The 18,806-nt window shown below is 31.0% G+C and overlaps 1 protein-coding gene across 2 annotated transcripts in view; it reads left to right on the top strand.

Moving 5' to 3' along the window:
• The window catches only part of LOC142330018 (uncharacterized), an 85,289-nt gene that overhangs the window by 52,624 nt on the left and 13,859 nt on the right, over positions 1–18,806 (top strand). For both annotated transcript variants that reach the window (XM_075375029.1, XM_075375028.1), the window contains exons 5-8: positions 10,078–10,227; positions 12,150–12,299; positions 13,101–13,250; positions 18,559–18,708. In XM_075375029.1, the coding sequence (XP_075231144.1) occupies positions 10,078–10,227; positions 12,150–12,299; positions 13,101–13,250; positions 18,559–18,708 (600 nt within the window). The remainder of the gene's footprint in view (positions 1–10,077; positions 10,228–12,149; positions 12,300–13,100; positions 13,251–18,558; positions 18,709–18,806) is intronic.

Raw genomic sequence — 18,806 nt, 5'->3', positions numbered from 1 at the left:
ATAATCAAATACAGAATTAGTAAACTTAGTAAAATATGTGAGATAACTTATCTAAGTATGAAATATTATTTTACGAATTATTTTTTTAATTAGAATCTGCTAGTAATTCAATGAATATAACGTTTGATATACGAAATCTGTTCAGAAAATAACCGAACATTTTTAATTACTCGCCAACGGATATATTTAGTGACGTAGGGCTGGCAGCATTTCTTTCGCATACCCTCCTCTGAAACCACATGTTCTTTCTTGGATTGTTATTTGAGTGCAACTTGTTTAAGTGTTAGTAGCGAATTTCGGGCGCGACGATACAACGTAAAATTATGCGTGGAACCGGAAAAAACTGTTACAGAACCGTTCCCAATTTGTTACTTAGTTTATTTCTACTTTCCGGCTACAGCGATATATACTGCTACAACAGTTACAGCCGTAACGGGAAATTACTAGTAAATCGGTCAAAAAAATGCTTAAAAAATAGTATTTTTTTTTTTTTTTTTGTTTGGTGCCTTAAGGTGACGTTAAACAAACCCCCCCCAAAAAAAACCTTTTAAATAATCTGAAAAAAAATTTTTTATTCCAATGCTCCAAATTAGAAAAAAATATTTTTATCAGTCGGACGTTTGTGCGTGTGTATGTTGGTTTGTGTTTGGTCTTATAATTTTGGAACCCGTGGACCGATTTTCTTTAAACTTAGTGGACAACAGGCACTATCTTGGAGGGGGGAATGTATAAACGTTTGCGAAAACTGGAAAAAAGGATCAGGATGTTTGGCCGATATAAAATTTCAAATTTTTAAACGAGGCACTTTAACAAACAAAAGTTGAAAACGTTTTTAATCGATATGAGAAATTACAAAAAAAAATTTTATTTAATATTTACTCCCAAAGAATATATTTTTTTTATTTACTTTACTTTAATTTGGCGTATGGCCGGACCAGTAATCAAATTTAATAGAATTACACTTATGCAGAGAAATACTTTTCCTGTTATATGAATTTTTTGTTACCCGTTTTGGAAATATATTATAGAAACTCTATAACAGTTAAGCTACAGACTATCTACTGACAGACTTCAATACTGCAAACAACTGGTATATATAGCACTGTACCAAATTTTTAGATCCTATAATGCCTATAAAAAAATTAAAAATTTTTAAACGGCGATAAATACCCCGCTTTTTTAAATAAGTTCAAAATTTTATGTTATCAATGCCTTATATTTATATGTAGATATACCGCAATATTTGAGCTAAATTTCAATTTTTAATGGTTAACGGGGTTCCATTAAGTCGGCATTAAGCAGATAATGAAAACAATTACAACAAATATAATTATAAGTATCAGAGTTATTTTTTTTTCAAGGTCAAGGTGAGAGATCTCTCACTCACAGTGGTGTACCATTGTGACTTCAATACCGAAAACTGTGTGCGAGATGGGTTCCCAAGATGCTGTCCGACCATCAGAAATAATGAGAATGGAAGCCTCCCTAATGTTTCTCCAGCACTACCACAATGAAGGAGAAGATTTTTTGAACAAAATTGTCACTTGGGACGAGACACGGGTCCATTTCGAAACTGAAGAAACAAAAGAACAATCCAAACAGTGGATGTATTCTCCTTCTCCCAGTAAACCAAAGACGTTCAAGCGAACCTTCTTCAACAGAAAGTGTATGGCTACTGTGTTCTGGGACCAGAATGGAGTTCTCTTGGTGGAATTTATGGAACGTGGCACGACCATCACTGCGTGACTCTTCAACATCTACGAAGGGCGATTCAGAATAAGCGGAGAGGAATGTTGTCATCAGGCATTGTCTTTCTCCATGACAATTGTCGGGCGCACACTGCAGCTGTAACAAATAAGCAACTGCAGCGTTTTCGTCAGGAAGTGTTTGATCACCCACCGTACAGCCCGGACTTGGCTCCGTCCGATTTTCACCTCTTTACTCACATGAAACCTTGACTAGGAGGACAACATTTTGGCACAGACATCGAGGTGCAGACCACCGTAGAAACATGGCTGAAAACACAGGCGGCTCCATTCTATGACAAGGGTGTCGGAAAGCTGGTACCTCGCTACGACAAATGTCTAAATCGGAGTGGCGACTACGTAGAGAAATAGCGTAACTATGTAAGTACTTGTTACAAGTAAAAAGTTTTTATTTTTACTGTGGTTTTAATTTCGTGAACGATCAGACCTTGAAAAAAAAATAACCCTCATAAATAATATTTATTTTAATTTTTTTAAATGCGATTAAGGATACCAAAGATTAAATTACACGGAAAACTAAATGAACTGTACCCGCATTTGTCCTATTGTACCAAGGGAAACCGTGGGAAATCCTTGATAAGAACAGCTTGAAAATATAACACTAAAATTTTAATTATAATAAATCTTTATGATTTATAAATTTCTTCCACATCTGTTATCCATCCTTTTTCCCTGTTAAAAAAAAAAAAAAAAAAAAAATTATTATAATAACGATCTACAATCTCTTATCAATAAAATATTGTTACCTGTTATCCCCATCTTCAGGAGAATATAGAAAGAATTGAGTAAAAAAACACATCTATAATGATGGTTCATTGCAAGTAAAAAAAAAAATCAGTTATTTTCCCATTATAAATAAATAAGAAAATTATTGTGGTTTAATGAGCAAAGATTGTTTACTATGCTCAATTTACAATGTATGAACAGAATTGTGCCTTTCGTATGAACGACGTAAACAAGCAAATCGATTTCAACTTTAGATGACGGAGATAACATTTAACGAATCAATCTTTTTTTAACTAATATTTCTTCTGCTACCTCTTTAGGCTTCGTATTGATGGCATATAGACCCACAGTCTGGTCTTTGGAACTCTTGCTAATTGTAATCTTACGTAGCAATCAATTTACTGTTAAAGCTAAATATTTAAAACTTATATTTAGGTATAAAATAAATAAAAGGGTACATAGGCATACTAGGGACAGACTTTCCTTTTATGACTAGACTGATTTGCCGCTAACAACTCTTCTTTTAGCTGTACGATTACCGATGTGGTCTATGTCTGTATACCGTATGGTCACAAGCATGAATTTAGCCGATGGCAGGATCTACCTCACAAAAACAGACTTTGTTGGCTATAGTTGAATGAATCGACTGATTCCCGTACATTCAGCAGTATGGCTTATGCCATAAGCGTCACCCTTAATGACAGATCGTTTCTCTGTTGGCTATGCTACTGTCTAGCAGCCAAGAGTTTTTATTTAAATGATTTAATTAAATCTTGTATTCTGATCGTTAAATAATAATACATTATATACATCGTTATGCTACTCAGTGGATTATAAAAAAGGAACTACTAAAGAATTTGCCTGTATAGACCAAGGAGAACTGTGGTAAAACCTTGATCACAGCAGCATTGCAAAATCATAATTCTTAAAAAAAAAATTGATCTGATTAAACATATATATATATAAAATATTTTTTTTTTTTAATTCAAATATTTCATCAACATATTGACCACTGTACTAATTAAATTTAAAAAAAATAAACACACCACCAAAACACAGTAACAAAAAAACCTAAAAAAGTGGAGTTATGTTATTACAAATTTTGTGGTTGGCCGGCACGAGTGGTAGCATCTCTGACTTTCATCTGGAGGTCGCAGGTTCGAATTCCGGTTAGGCATGTCATTTTCACACACGCTACAAATCATTCATCTCATCCTCTGAAGCAATACTTAGCGATGGACCCAGATGTTAAAAAAAAATTGTGGTAGGGTGTTTATGTTTTCTAAATTTTTAAGTTTTTATTTCTTTGTTATTTGTTTGATGTAATTATACAATTGTGTTCAGACTGATGATGCAGGATCCCACGAAAATTGGGTATTAGTTTTTTTAGTTTTTTTTTGTTACTGTGTTTTGGTGGTTAAGTTGTTATCTTTGAATATGTAAATATATATATAATTTATTTTTTATGACTGCATAACAACATTTTAGTCAGTCCATTATCCAAGTCTCTTCAATGGGACTATTTGGGCCTTGCAGTCCTCCCAGTACTTTTTTAATATGTTCCATTCTTTGTGCCCTTTCTAGTGTTAGAAATATTTGTGTGTATTTTTCTTGTGAGTGTGAAGCAAGTGTTTTTGTTCCTGATTTTCTTGTTTAATTTTATCTTATCTGTGGTGTCTTCTGGTGCTAGGCCAATTTCCTTCAGATCCTCTCTTATTTCTGTGATTCATCTGCATCCTGTCTTGATGTTTTTCAAGTCGAGACTGTAATGTACTGGAACTTTCTTGAATCTTCTGATTCAAGAAGATTACTGCAATTAAATATTGGCGTAATAAATTGTAAATTGCAAAAAATTAGCAAATATTTCAAATAACTTTTCATTTGTTAAAAATAAATATTTTGTTAATTATGATTCTGACCATCTAAAAATATTCTACTGTTGCCTACTGTAAGGTATTTCTATGCAATTTATTGAAATTATTAATTTATATTGTTCAAGCTGTATCTTTCTTCTACCTGCAATAAAGATATATAAATGACTTGAATATTTATTGTTTTTCCATAATTAATTTTAGTGTTCTATTACAATTTTATCTTATAATAACATAGTGTATATTCAAAAATTTGATTGTATTGAGAATTCATTATGTCTGTGTCTCGATTTGTTTTGAATTTTTAATGTTTAACTGTATATATTTTTTTTGTTTTTAATTTAACGTGAATGCCTAATTATTATTCAGAAGTAATCCATTAATGAAAAAAAAAAAACGCTATAGAATTTTTAGGTTTCTTACTTCTAGTTTATAAAACTGGAAATGAAACTGTAATATTGCGAAGAAAGAAAATGAGGGATAATATGAAATACGGAACAAAAGAACTACAATTTGATAGGATTCAGAAAAAATTCTAATTTATTTTCTAAGTGATTATTACACTGAGCAATAAATATAATAAGCCCAATTGAGTTTACTTGTTTCTTACTACTAATAATGACTTCTAATTAAAAATATAAATACTCTATTTCTTTGATTTTGTTTTTGTCAGAATTATGAAAAATCATTTTAATATATGATTTTTTATCCTGTTCAGTAGTACTGCAAAAGAAACTTCTTTAACTCTTGCATTACCAAGCAGGGTATTTACTAATCCAGGTTTATTTTTTCCTATAATAATTTTATCCGAAGAGATATGTTTCATGATTTTTATCTAAAATAATTGAAATTGTACTCACACTTGTGAGTGACCCTTGTTTTTGGTTTTTGTAGGTATTATTGACAGGATACATTGGAGGGATTGTGAGACTACATGCTTGGTATGGAAAGTCTTATCTTCTTATTTGTCAAAAATGACAACTGATAATTTTTTCACCGGTTTTCCCTTGGCTGCTGAACTACTAAAATGAAACACGATACCGGTTCTGGTTGGCATCCAGCGTTCCAGTAAGAAAGAGATTCTGATGGAATTTTTGCCTGACCGAAAGAAAGAAGTTCATTCAATTAGATCAGAGAGGCAATGACCTCTTCCCAGATGCATCTACAGTTTTGTACTGGCTATTTCTGAATTCCGGGAAATTCCATTCCTCCACTATCTTACTGGTAGTAAGGCGATGGGAAGTATAAGTAATTTTACAGTATCTATGCCGCCCCCTCACATTACAATTAATCCTTACATTACAAGGAGTGTCATAGGCTATAAAAATATGTATGTATACTTATAAAAATATATTATTAGTGGAGATTTGCCAGTTGAAGTACAAACTTTAATGATCTGTGAGCCTCTATCACTGTATTAGCTGGGTTTGAATTGAATGAATAAAATTACAAAAATAATAGAATTAAACTTACATTAAATAAAATAAAATAATAATAAAAAATAAATTAAAAAGATTTGTGTTTATAATAATGGGTATTCCTGTGGGAACTTGGTGTCATGCAAGCATCTCTTGCGAGGTTAGACCAGTTATCAACATCAAATTGTAAAAAATGGAGTGTTATTTTGGGGCGCTGTTTTGGGAGGTGCTCTTATATCGCTGCAAACAGTCATCTGAATTTCAAAATTCAAAAGGGGGTATTTGTTTGTGGACTGATGGCAAACTTTTGGATGAATCAGGTATACTCTCGATGTAACAGATGATGATTTTTCGGAAATGTTATTTTTTCACAATCAATCTTCCGATTTTCAAAATTGAAATGGCGTATTTACTAATACAATACAAAATCACGATGCAACCAAACTAGACAAATGGAGTGTAATGTATTTAGAATGTACGTAGTTTGTTCCACCATATTAGCTCAATGACTCAACCGAATTAGATGTATGACCGTGCATTAGAATCCTGATGTTAATGAAAGTGTGACAGGCTGTATATATATATATATATATATATATGGATATATAATGTAATGTATATGTAAATAAATTATATAATAATTATATATATATGTAAATAATTTACATACATCCTAATTACATTACACTCCTTTTTGAGCATCCGTGTAAGAATAAAAGATTCTTTTATAAAATATTTTAAGTTATCTGTACATGTATGTTGATTGTTATAATTCAACAGCTTACACTGGGGGGAAAAAAAGAATTCTTTTTTGTCTCAGGAAGAAAAATATGTGATTCTGAGAGTATTTTATACTTCTGAATTCAAATATGATCACGCAAGGTTTCCGAGAGACAGGCATTTATAATTCAAACATTTTAATACTTTCTGCATTCTTCACTACAAAATATTCAAATATTTGGCTCACCTAGAAAGTAAGAAATGACGATTTTCTGTTACACTTCGCCTGTGGAGCATCCCTCTTGATGATCCAACAATAATCGGCCAGAATATTAGCATTCCATTTGCCTTAATACCTCTTTTCCGTAACTGAAATCTCCTGAGGAAAGTGTTCGCTGTGCTCATCGCTCACTGCACCAAGATTTTCCGGGAAGAAATCTATGTGCGTGTGCAGGAAGTGTACGTTTAAGGATATATTACGACCCAAGTTTTTATAAGATTGTCGACAATATCACAGTAAATTGGACTATCATAAAATAAATATTTTTCGTATCACAAGCCGCTGGTAACACTCGTGTCCTAGTGAATCGTCGTTCGAAGAATTAATAGAACTAAACTATTCGAAATATATTCGATGAACTTGTTTTACATGACAACGAATACGTCAAACCTTTTTAAACAGTATAAAATAAATATTATTTAATTTGAGGATTATTTATTCAAACTTTTATTCGTGGTATTTAATGTCGTCAGTCAATCGTTTAACTAAAATTGTTTGAATGTGTATAAACACAGGAAGTTATTTTTTTTAACTTTTTTTGCACAAAAATTTTTCTCCTCTTCGCAAAATGTTATGTCTCTATTTAAATAAAGACAAGCGTATTCAAATGATAGAAAAATATTTACTAATTATAACATAAATAACAAAGACAAAATGAAAATTAAAAGTATACTGAAAACAGATTTTTTTTATCGACTCCAAAAGTTACATCGATAAATCGAACAATAGGACACAAAAAACAATGTAATTATTATTTCGTATTGAATATTCAGTCATATTAGAAAAGCCAGGAGGAAAGTAAAATTTACTTATTTTTTGTGAAATAATGTGACCGAGTGGTAACCGCCCTCTTGGAATATAGGAAATTAGTCATGATCAACAACAGACAGATATTCAGAATAATACAGAAGGCGTGGGTTCCACACACGTTTGTTCAGTAGAAGCCTTGAGTATCCGTGGTGGTTGGTAACTCGCAATCTATTTCATTGTTTTTACATATATTACGGACTGTGATGTGTGATAACGAACACCCCAATAACACGGTAGTATAATTGATATGCATTCCTTTCATGTGACATCCTGGGTAACATATATGAAATCTGTTCTGCCACATGGTGGTTTGTAGTCATTAAAGTTATTTTTATTTAGTGAAAGAAGTGTGTTTTATATACGTGTCGTAAGTATATTAATATAATAATATAGAAAACTCTATAATAACACATTTAATAATTAATCACATTTGCATAGCTAGAAGGTTACATATTATTAGGTTATTACATATTTTTTGGTAAATTATAGAAGCTCACCGGTGATGGAGTCAGACTTCTGAATTAGCAAACGGGAAATTAGTCGTGAACAACAAGAGACAGATATTCAGAATTATTCTGGAGGCTATATACTTTGAAGTATTCTCAAACAAGTATAAGAAAAACAGTAAACATGTTTATAGAAATAGGTAGATTTCGATGTGTTACTGTTTTTTCAATTGAAGTCATATCCTACACATATACTAAATTTTTGTACCTGTCGTGATTGTTCAATTCTCTGAAAGATAGTTGTAGAAGGTTCTCGTAAACTTTCTATAAGAAGATATAATCTCATATTTTTCTGTTAAATTTGTAACTTTTCCACAATGGCTTCTTTGTACCACAGAAAATTAATGCACTCTGGCTTTACCAGAAACTGTGTAATAAATTTAGATGTTTAGTTAATTGTATGCTTCTCTTGAAATTTTCATGCAAAAAATCTTATGAGAAAAAAGGCTTATGAGAGGCGGTTTTACAAGTTTTCATGTCAAATGTTACTATGCCAGTTAATTAAAAGTGAAACACGCTTGTCAATTACAGTAGCCGAATAGTATGATTGTGTTAAAAATAAAGTATAACATTGAAATGTCATATTATGCTAATCGATAAGTATCAACTCTGGCGTTTATCAGTAGGATGCTTGTGTAACTAGGGTTAGGACACTCCTTTTTGACTCGCGCTCTTCTAATAGTTCATGGAAGACAGCCTTATTTTATGTTACTGGCATTTTACCTCTGAAAATATTTTGATTCTGTAAAAATTATATTTTCATCTTTTATACAACTGAATTGGCTTCCATTAATACTTAAAAAACATGCAATAATCTTTGTTTAGTTTAGCATCAAAGTCTATATACCCAGTGAATACTTTTCTTATGAAAAATATTGTATCATTTTAGGTACTAAAAAGTGATGATCTCTACTGTTATTGCCTACTCATGTATATTTTTTGAAGATTTAGAAATTCATTTATACCATAAACTCTGGTTTTCATGTAGTGTTAGTTATAACTATAGATAATTTGTATAACAAATCATTTCCAGACATAACAGACACATGTTAGTGCTTTAAAACCTGTTTTGATAGTCACACTGTTATAATAGAATATTATTATTACTTCATTTTTTTTTTGCAGAGTATGGATGCACAAACTAGTGATTCAGTTTTGGAAGAAAATCCATTATCCTTGCCCATTAAAAAAGAAAACATGCATGAAACAGGGCAACAAGAATATTTGTTATTATAACAAATTCTTAATTATTCTATTCATGATGATATTTTTATTTACTGTTTATAGCTCACATATCATTTAGAATTCATGTCTGACATGAGATATTTTGAAATATAGTGTAAAAAACATTTATTAGTGGTGTATAGGGGGGTAAATAGCTTTGTTTAACAGACTGCATCTAACATTGTACGTTAGATAAACATTTTGTACAACAATACGTAACAAATAAAATACAGTGTGCTGATGCCTCATGCCTTAACTACAGGTGACTAACATATTCATTTTATATCCAGATTTAACATTTTTTATGAAAATATTTTAAAAGAGTTCTTAGCTATCCTTGCCTTTATCAAACATGTTTAGTTACGAGAACCTTTGTTATAGGTTTTGATAATCCTTATTCTATGTCACTGCATTTTTGTTACCAAACAAGGTTGATGTGTTTTTTTATATTTACACCAGCAACCTGCTTCTTTTACCAAACCATTTAGATTGTGGTTAAGCGCATTTTTCTATTGATCGATTAATTTACTGCAGTGCCTACTGCCAGTACACTTTTCTGGCACTATCATGTGTGATTATATATTGAAAGGTTCCAGTTGAATATTATTATAGAAGTACTCAAATGGATGAGTTATTTCTATGAAAATCAATTTATTTTATCATTGTAAGAAAAATAGTAGATATATTTTTAATTGATGTTAATTATATAAAGATAATAAATTATTATTATTACTATTACTTTATGTTTTGCTGCAGAGTATGGATGCACAAACTGATAGTTCATTTTTTGATGAAGATCCATTATCTTCCAGTATTAAACAAGAAATCAAGCATGAAACAGAGCGAACAGAACATTTGATTGCTCCTGTTGCTATGACAGATGATAAACCAACAACATCTAGACAAGTAAGATATTTTCATTTACTTTTTGATGGTTTACCTAATATTTAGCATTCTTGTTTAACACTTGATATTTTGACTAAAATCTAAAAAAAGTGATACCAAACTGTATGTGAAATGATAAAACAGTATTTGTAGGATTGACAAGTCACACGTCACTCCTGAAAACTCATGGTTTTTGATAAAGAATAAACATTCTGAGCGTGGTTTTATATGAGGTTTCTTGTTTCTATCTTTATAGTGCCAAAATATACTGTTTCACATCACACAACAAACCTACTGAAATGCAGCTGATATATTCTTGCAAGTAAATTTGTAATCTTTTCACAGAAACCAGTTTTATATAGAACATTGGTGTCCTCAGAGAAACTACTTCATTGTTTCTCTTATGATACTGTAAATGTGGCACAGTCAGAACAAATTGTTTGTTTACATCCCAACAGACAGCATGTTGCATTATTGCTGTTGAAACATTCATAAAACATAGAAATGAATAAACATAAGAAATAATGTACTTCTTAATACCATTTCTATTGGTCTTGGTAACAGCCATGAGGCTACTCTTCCAGGACTTCATTGGTAGTTTTTGTGTGGTATTTATGGGTTTTCTGAGGGTTCCTTGGGATTTTTAATGTGGTTTCATGCCATTTCTTTAGGTTTTTTCAGTACTCTTTGACTATAATCTTTTTTTCATATGTATTAAAGTATAATCTGTAATTAAAATAAAATGATTATGCAATAGTAATAAGCGTAATAATAGTAATAAGAGTATTGTATACTCATGCAAGTATATATATAAGCATGAGTATTGCATGATAGAAATCTGAAAATTAGTAGAATGTATTTAAATGCCACTATTTTTTAGGAAAAAAAACTTGCCATTTTGATGCCATGGAGGGTATCAGCTTTCTCAAAACAAGGTTAATTTCTAAGAGTTTCTTTTCACAGATAATTGAATTCATTTTTAAATGGTAGTATAAATTAAATTTGTGCTTAAATTGTTGGCAGCTCACAAACATCAACTATAAACTGTTGAAACCATTCCCAGTATTGGGAATGGTTTCCCCAACAAAACCAAAAAACAATGTAATTATTATTTCGTATTGATTCATATTAGAAAAGCCAGGAGGTTATGTAAAGTTTACTTATTTTTTGTGAAATAATGGGGCCGAGTGATAACCGCCCTGTTGGAATATAGAAAATTAGTCATGATCAACAACAGACAGATATTCAGAATGATACAGAAGGCATGGGAATGGGAAACTCATTGGTTCCACATACGTTTGTTCAGTAGAAGCCTTGAGAATCCATGGTGGTTGCTAACTTGCCACCCTATTTCATTATTTTTACATATATTACGGACTGTAATGTGTGATTACAAACACCCCAATATCACGGTAGTATAATTGATATGCATTCCTTTCATATGACATCCTCGGTAACATATATATGAAATCTGTTCTGTCACATGGTGGTTAGTAGTCAATAAAGTTATATTTATTTAGTGAAAGAAGTGTGTTTTATATACGTGTCATAAGTATATTAATATAACTAAATATAATATCGAAAACTCTATAATAACACGTTTAATAATTCATCACATTTGCATAGCTAGAAGGTAAGAAATCGTTACATATTTTTTTGGTAAATTATAGAAGCTCACCCGTAATGGAGTAAGACTTCCTAATTAGCAAACGGAAAATTAGTCGTGAACAACAAGAGAAAGATGGAAGACAAGGCTTTAAACCCCGCTTTGATATATAACAAGTCTTAAATTATTTTTAACAAAATAGTTAGCTCCAAGCTCTTGACTTCATCAGATGTTACATTTATAATATTTATAATTTAGTAATATTTCATTTAACATGCTTATTTTAAGTCACATTTTTGTAATAGAATATTAATATTACTTAATATTTTTTTTGCAGATTATGGATGCACAAAGTAGTGATTCAGTTTTGGAAGAAAATCTATTATCCTTGCCCATTAAAAAAGAAAACATGCATGAAACAGGGCAGCAAGAATATTTGTTTGTACATCTTGCCAAGACTGATGAGGAACTGATAATATTTAAACAAGTAAGCCATTTTCTTCTTTATCTTTTTTTTTAGTTAAAAATGTTAACCTAGTTATTGTAAGAATTCTTAATTATTCTATGCATGATGATATTTTTATTTACTGTTTATAGCTCACATATCGTTTAGCATTCATGTCTGACATGAGATATTTTTAAATATAGTGTAAAAAACATTTATTAGTGGAGTATAGGGGGTAAATAGCTTTGTTTAACAGACTGCATCTAACATTTTACGTTAGATAAACATTTTGCACAACAATACGTAACAAATAAAATACAGTGAGCTGATGCCTCATGCCTTAAATAAAGGTGACTAACATATTCGTTTTATAGCCACATTTAACATTGTTTGTGAAAATATTTTTAAAGAGTTCAAAGCTATCCTTGCCTTTATCAAGCATGTTCAGTTACGAGAAACTTTGTTATAGGTTTCGATAATCCTTATTCTGTGTCACTGGATTTTTGTTTCCAAACAAGGTTGATGTGTTTCTTTATATTTCTACCAGCAACCTGTTTCTTTTTCCATACAATTTAGATTGTGCTTAAACGCAAATCTTTTTCTTTTGATCTATTAATTTAATGCCAATGCCTCTAATATTTCCCTTTTCTGGCATTATCATGTGTGTTTATTTACTGCAAGGTTCCAGATGAATGTTATTATAGATGTACTCGCTAGGATGATTTATTTCTATGAAAATCAATTTATTTTTACATAAAATTCTTACATTTTAAGAAAAATAGATGTTAATTATATAACGATAATAAAATATTATTATTATTATTACTTTATGTTTTGCTGCAGAGTATGGATGCACAAACTGATAGTTCATTTTTTGATGAAGATCCATTATCTTCCAGTATTAAACAAGAAATCAAGCATGAAACAGAGCAAACAGAACATTTGATTGCTCCTGTTGCTATGACAGATGGTAAACTGACAACATCTGGACAAGTAAGATATTTTCATTTACTTTTTGATGGTTTACCTAATATTTAGCATTCTAGTTTAACACTAGATATTTTGATTAAAAGCTTAAAAAAGTGATACCAAACTGTATGTGAAATGATAAAACAGTATGTGTAGAATTGTACGATTGACAAGTCACTTCTGAATACTCGTGGCTTTTGATAAAGAATAAAAGTTCCGAGCGAGGTTTTATATAAGGTCTCTTGTTTCTTTCTTCATAAGGCCAAAATATACTGTTCCTCATCATACAACAAACCTTCTGAAATGCAGCTGATATATTCTTGCAAGTAAATTTATAATCTTTTCACAGAAACCAGTTTTATGAAGAACATTGTTGTCCTCAGAGAAACTACTTCATTGTGTCTCTTATGGTACTGTAAATGTGGCACAGCCAGAACAAATTGTTTGTTTACTTCCCAACAGACAGCATGTTGCATTATTGCTGTTGAAACATCCATAAAACATAGAAATGAATAAATGTAAGAAATATTGTACTTCTGAATACTTCATGTATAGTTTTTAGCGTGGTATTTATGTGTTAAATTTGTGCTTAAATAGTTGGCAGCTCACAACCATCCACTAGAAACTGTTGAAACCATTCCCTGTATTGATTTCACTTTGCACAGTGTCTGGCCAATAACTTTTGAATCGCTTTATACGGGACAAGACTGAGCTTATTACACAAATTGCCTTGTTGCAGTTGTTTTTCTGTTAAGCTAACTTTTGCACAGATTTGTTAAGACTACATCACATAGTAGTCTATACGTCTTCTTCAAGTACTTATGGTGTACCACTTCACTCATATTTCTTTACTGATCCAATCTCCCCAAAGGCTTTGATTAGTGTTCTTACGCTATATCGATTAGCAACCATATACCTTTTTCTTTTTCCTGTTTAGCCTCCGGTAATTCTTCAGAGGATGAATGAGGATGATATGTATGAGTGTGAATGAAGTGTAGTCTTGTACATTCTCAGTTCGACTATTCCTGAGATGTGTGGTTAATTGAGGAACCATATACCTGGAAATCTAATAAAATTCTAATCTTTCACTGTCTGTATATACTACTTATGCTTATGAAGATGTGTTAAATGAGAAATATTCACTGTTCAGTGTGCACATGGAAAGACAGCCTCAATCATTTAAATATAATGTACAAACAGTGACAGGAAAGAATCATATCTTCTATTATATTCTTGTCGCAACATCCTGATCGGGTCATGGAAACTGCATTCAATACAGAATTACAAACCTTTGTAGAATACATTACTCATATTAACACAGAATAAAATCCCTCAACCTATAATCATGTTTATGTAGGTATGTAGTTAGTTTTCGAATGCACTGGATTATGAACTTCCTGTTACAGCTTGCGCTTTAGAATGGTATATTTTCATAAAGTTAGATGGTACAAGTGAATTTAATTGACAGAATCTGATAATTGCTGAATATTTTGTCTACAAAGATGCTAATCTTGTTACTCAAAATTTTGTTACCAAAATAGCTGTGAAAAAAATATGTGTGGCTTTGTGTGAGTTGTAAAGGGTGAGAAAAATTCAGTCTACTTCTTTAAAAATTGACCATAAAATGCAAACAACTTAGTGATTGATTTGCCCTGTTAACCAATTTTAGAGATCTTAGAAATGAAATTTATATAATTTATTTATAAAGAGATGCTTTCATCATTACTCTATATTTGATCAATATTGACTGTTGAAGAAAAATAAGTAACTTCATAATCAACTAATTTTTCTAAATGGACACAATGAACTGTAGCTTTGATACTGCAACAAATCCACAATTGATCCGAAGTGATGTTCACTTTTTTTTTGTCTTCAGTAACTTGACAGGTTTGATGTAGCTCTAAAAGTTTCCCTATGTAGTGCTAGTCATTTCATTTCGGTATACCCCCTACATCCTACAAAACACCCTACCTCCCCAAAAAACCAAAAAAACAATGTAATTATTTTTTCGTGTTGAACATTGTTTCATATTAGAAAAGCCAGGAGATAAGTAAAGTTTACTTATTCTTTGTGAAATAATGGGACTGAGTGATAACCGCCCTGTTGGAATATAGGAAGTTAGTCATGATCAACAACAGACAGATATTCAGAATGATAGAGAAGGCATGGGAAACTCATTGGTTCCACACACGTTTGTTCAGTAGAAGCCTTGAGAATCCATGGTGGTTGTTAACTTGCCACCCTATTTCATTGTTTTTACATATATTACGGACTGTAATGCATGATTACGAACACTCCAATAGCACAGTAGTATAAGTGATATGCATTCCTTTCATGTGACATCCTTGGTAACATATATATGAAATCTGTTCTGTCACATGCTGGTTGGTTATTAAGTGAAAGAAGTGTGTTTTATATACGTGTCATAAGTATATTAATATAACTAAATATAATAATATACAAAACTCTATAATAACACATTTAATAATTAATCACATTTGCATAGCTAGAAGGTAAGAAATCCTTACATATTTTTTGGTAAATTATAGAAGCTCACCTGTGATGGAGTAAGACTTCCTAATTAGCAAACGGGAAATTAGTCGTGAACAACAAGAGAAAGATATTCAGTATCATTCTGGAGGCTATATACTTTGAAGTATTCTCAAACAAGTATAATAAAAACATTAAACATATTTACAGAAATAGGCAAATTTCGATCAGCTTGTGACTTGCAATTGAAATCATATCTTACATATAAAACTTTTTTTGATTAAATTTGATGTACTGGGGGCATGATTGTTCAATTCTCTGAAATATAGTTGTGGAAGGTTCTTGTAAACTTTATATAAGAAAGATAATCTCATATTTTTCTGTTAAATTTTTAACTTTTCCACAATTGCTTCTCTGTACCACAGAAAACGAATGCAGTCAGGCATTACAAGAAACAGTGCAATAAATTTAAATGTTTAGTTAATTGTATGCTTCTCTTGAAATTTTTATCCAAAAAATCAGTAATGTATTTATTAATGGTGCATAAGGGCTTATGAGAAGCAGCAGTTTTAAAAGTTATAATGTCAAATGTTACTGGCAGTTAGTTAAAAGGGAAAGAAGCTTGTCAGTTTCAGTAGACAAATACTATGTTTGTGTTAAAAACACAGTATAACATTGAAATGTAATGTCATATTATGGTAATCGATAAGTATCAACTCTGGCGTTTGTCAGTTGGATGCTTGTGTGACAGAGTTATAACTAGGGTCAGGTTGGGACTCTCCTTTTTGACTCGCGTTCTTCTAATAGTTGATGGAAGACAGCCTTATTTTATGTTACTAGCATCTTAACTGTAATTGGCTTTTTTTATCTGAAAATTTTTTAATAAACGATGTAAGATGCCTATAAAGGATGTAGTACCCAATAAAGGATTTAACGGATGTACTAATTAACATATAAATCTATTCATTTGTGTTTATATATTGTTGAAAAAGAATGTATAGAAAATTTTAAGCAATATTATTGGATCTTTCTTTTTTGAAGTTTTCTCTAACCAGTATTATAAAATACTTAAAACATCAGCTGCTACAAGGAACTCAGTGGTTTCCCAGAAGACTGTTTGATACAGGCCTGAGGGTCCATGGTGGTTGCTATCTCACCACCTCATTTCATGGTTTTCACATTTATTGTGGGCTGTGATGTATGATTACGAACACCCGAATAGCACAGCAGCACAATTGATATGTATTCCTTTCATGTGTTGTCATCTGTAGACACTCTCCGTAACATATGGTTTAAATTTATTCTGTCTGATGGTGGTTGGTAGTCATTAAAGTTATTATTACTGAGTGAAGCAAGTGTGTTTTATATACGTGTCGTAAGTATATTAATATAACTAAATACAATAAAACAGAAAACTCTATAATAATTGATCACATTTGCATAGCCAGAAGGTAAGAAATCCTTACGTATTTTTTGTGAAATTATAGATCCTCACCTGTGATGGCATCAGACTTCCTAATTAGCAAACGGGAAATTATTCGTGAACAATAAGAGACAGATATTCAGAATTATTCTGGGGGTGAAATACTTTGAAGTATTCTGAAACAGGTTTAATAAAAACATTAAACATATTTATGGAAATAGGCTGATTTCGATGTGCTTGTGTTTTTTCAGTTGAAATCATATCCTACATATATATTAAATTTTTCATTAAGTTTGATGTACTGGTTGTGATTGTTCAATTCTCTAAAAGGTAGTTGTAGAAGGTTCTTGTAAACTTTCTATAAGAAGAGATAATCTCATATTTTTCTGTTAAATTTTTAACTTTTCCACAATGGCTTCTTTGTAATACAGAAAATTAATGCAGTCTGGCTTTACCAGAAACAGTGTAATAAATTTAGATGTTTAGTTTATCGTATGCTTCCCCTGAAATTTTCATGCAAAAAATCTGTAATGTGTTTATTAATGGTTGGTTGATAATGGCATACGTGAGGCTGTAGTTTTACTAGCTTTTCATGTCAGATGTTACTATGTCAGATTAATTAAAAGGAAAAGAAGCTTGTCAATTACTGTAGCCAAACCGAATAGTATGCTTATGTTAAAAACACAGTGTAACATTGAAATGTCATGTCATATTATGCTAATCAATGTATCAATTCTGGCATATGTCAGTTCAAGATGCTTGTTTGATGGAGTTATAAGTAGGATTCGGATAGGACACTCCCTTTGGACTCCTGTTCTTTTAATAGATCGTGGAATACAGCCTTATTTTATGTTTCTGGCTTTAATTTTATCTTACTCTTTAATCTTAACTCTTTAATTATCTTTTTACATGTAAAAAGTTTTTGATTCGGTAAAAATTAAATTTTCTTCTTTTATACAACTGAATTGGCTTCCATTAATACTTAAAAAACATGCAATAATCCTTGTTTAATTTAGCATCAATGTCTATATACCTAGTGAAAACTTTTCTTTTGCAAAAAATTGTATCATTTTAGGTAAAAAAAAACGATGACCTCTATATTGTTATTGCCAAGTTATGTATATTTTTTGGAGATTTAGAAATTCATTTATACCATAAACTGTGGTTTTCATGTGGTGTTAGTTATATAAATCTACATTATTTGTCTAAAAAGTCATTTCCATACATAACAGACACAGGTTAGTGTATTAAAACCCGCTTTGATACATAACAAATCTTAAATTATCTCAAACAATATAGTTAGTTCCAAGCTCTTAACTTAATGAGATGTTATGTTTGAGTAATATTTCATTTAACACGCTTATTTTAAGTCACACTTTTGTAGTAGAATATTAATATTACTTTAAATTTTTTTTGCAGAGTATGGATGCACAAACTAATAATTCAGTTTTTGAAGAAAATCCATTATCCTTGCCCGTTAAAAAAGAAATCATGCATGAAACAGGGCAACAAGAACAATTGTTTGTACATCTTGCCCAGACTGGTGATGAACTGACAATATTTAAACAAGTAAGCCATTTTCTTCTTTATCTTGTTTTAAGTTAAAAACATAAAACCTAGTTATTATAAGAATTCTTAATTATTCTATTCATGATAATATTTTTATT

This window comes from Lycorma delicatula, chromosome 9 (assembly GCF_047948215.1).
Source record: "Lycorma delicatula isolate Av1 chromosome 9, ASM4794821v1, whole genome shotgun sequence".
Classification (NCBI taxonomy): Eukaryota; Metazoa; Arthropoda; class Insecta; order Hemiptera; family Fulgoridae; genus Lycorma; species Lycorma delicatula.
This window is presented reverse-complemented; position numbering and strand designations above follow the sequence as displayed.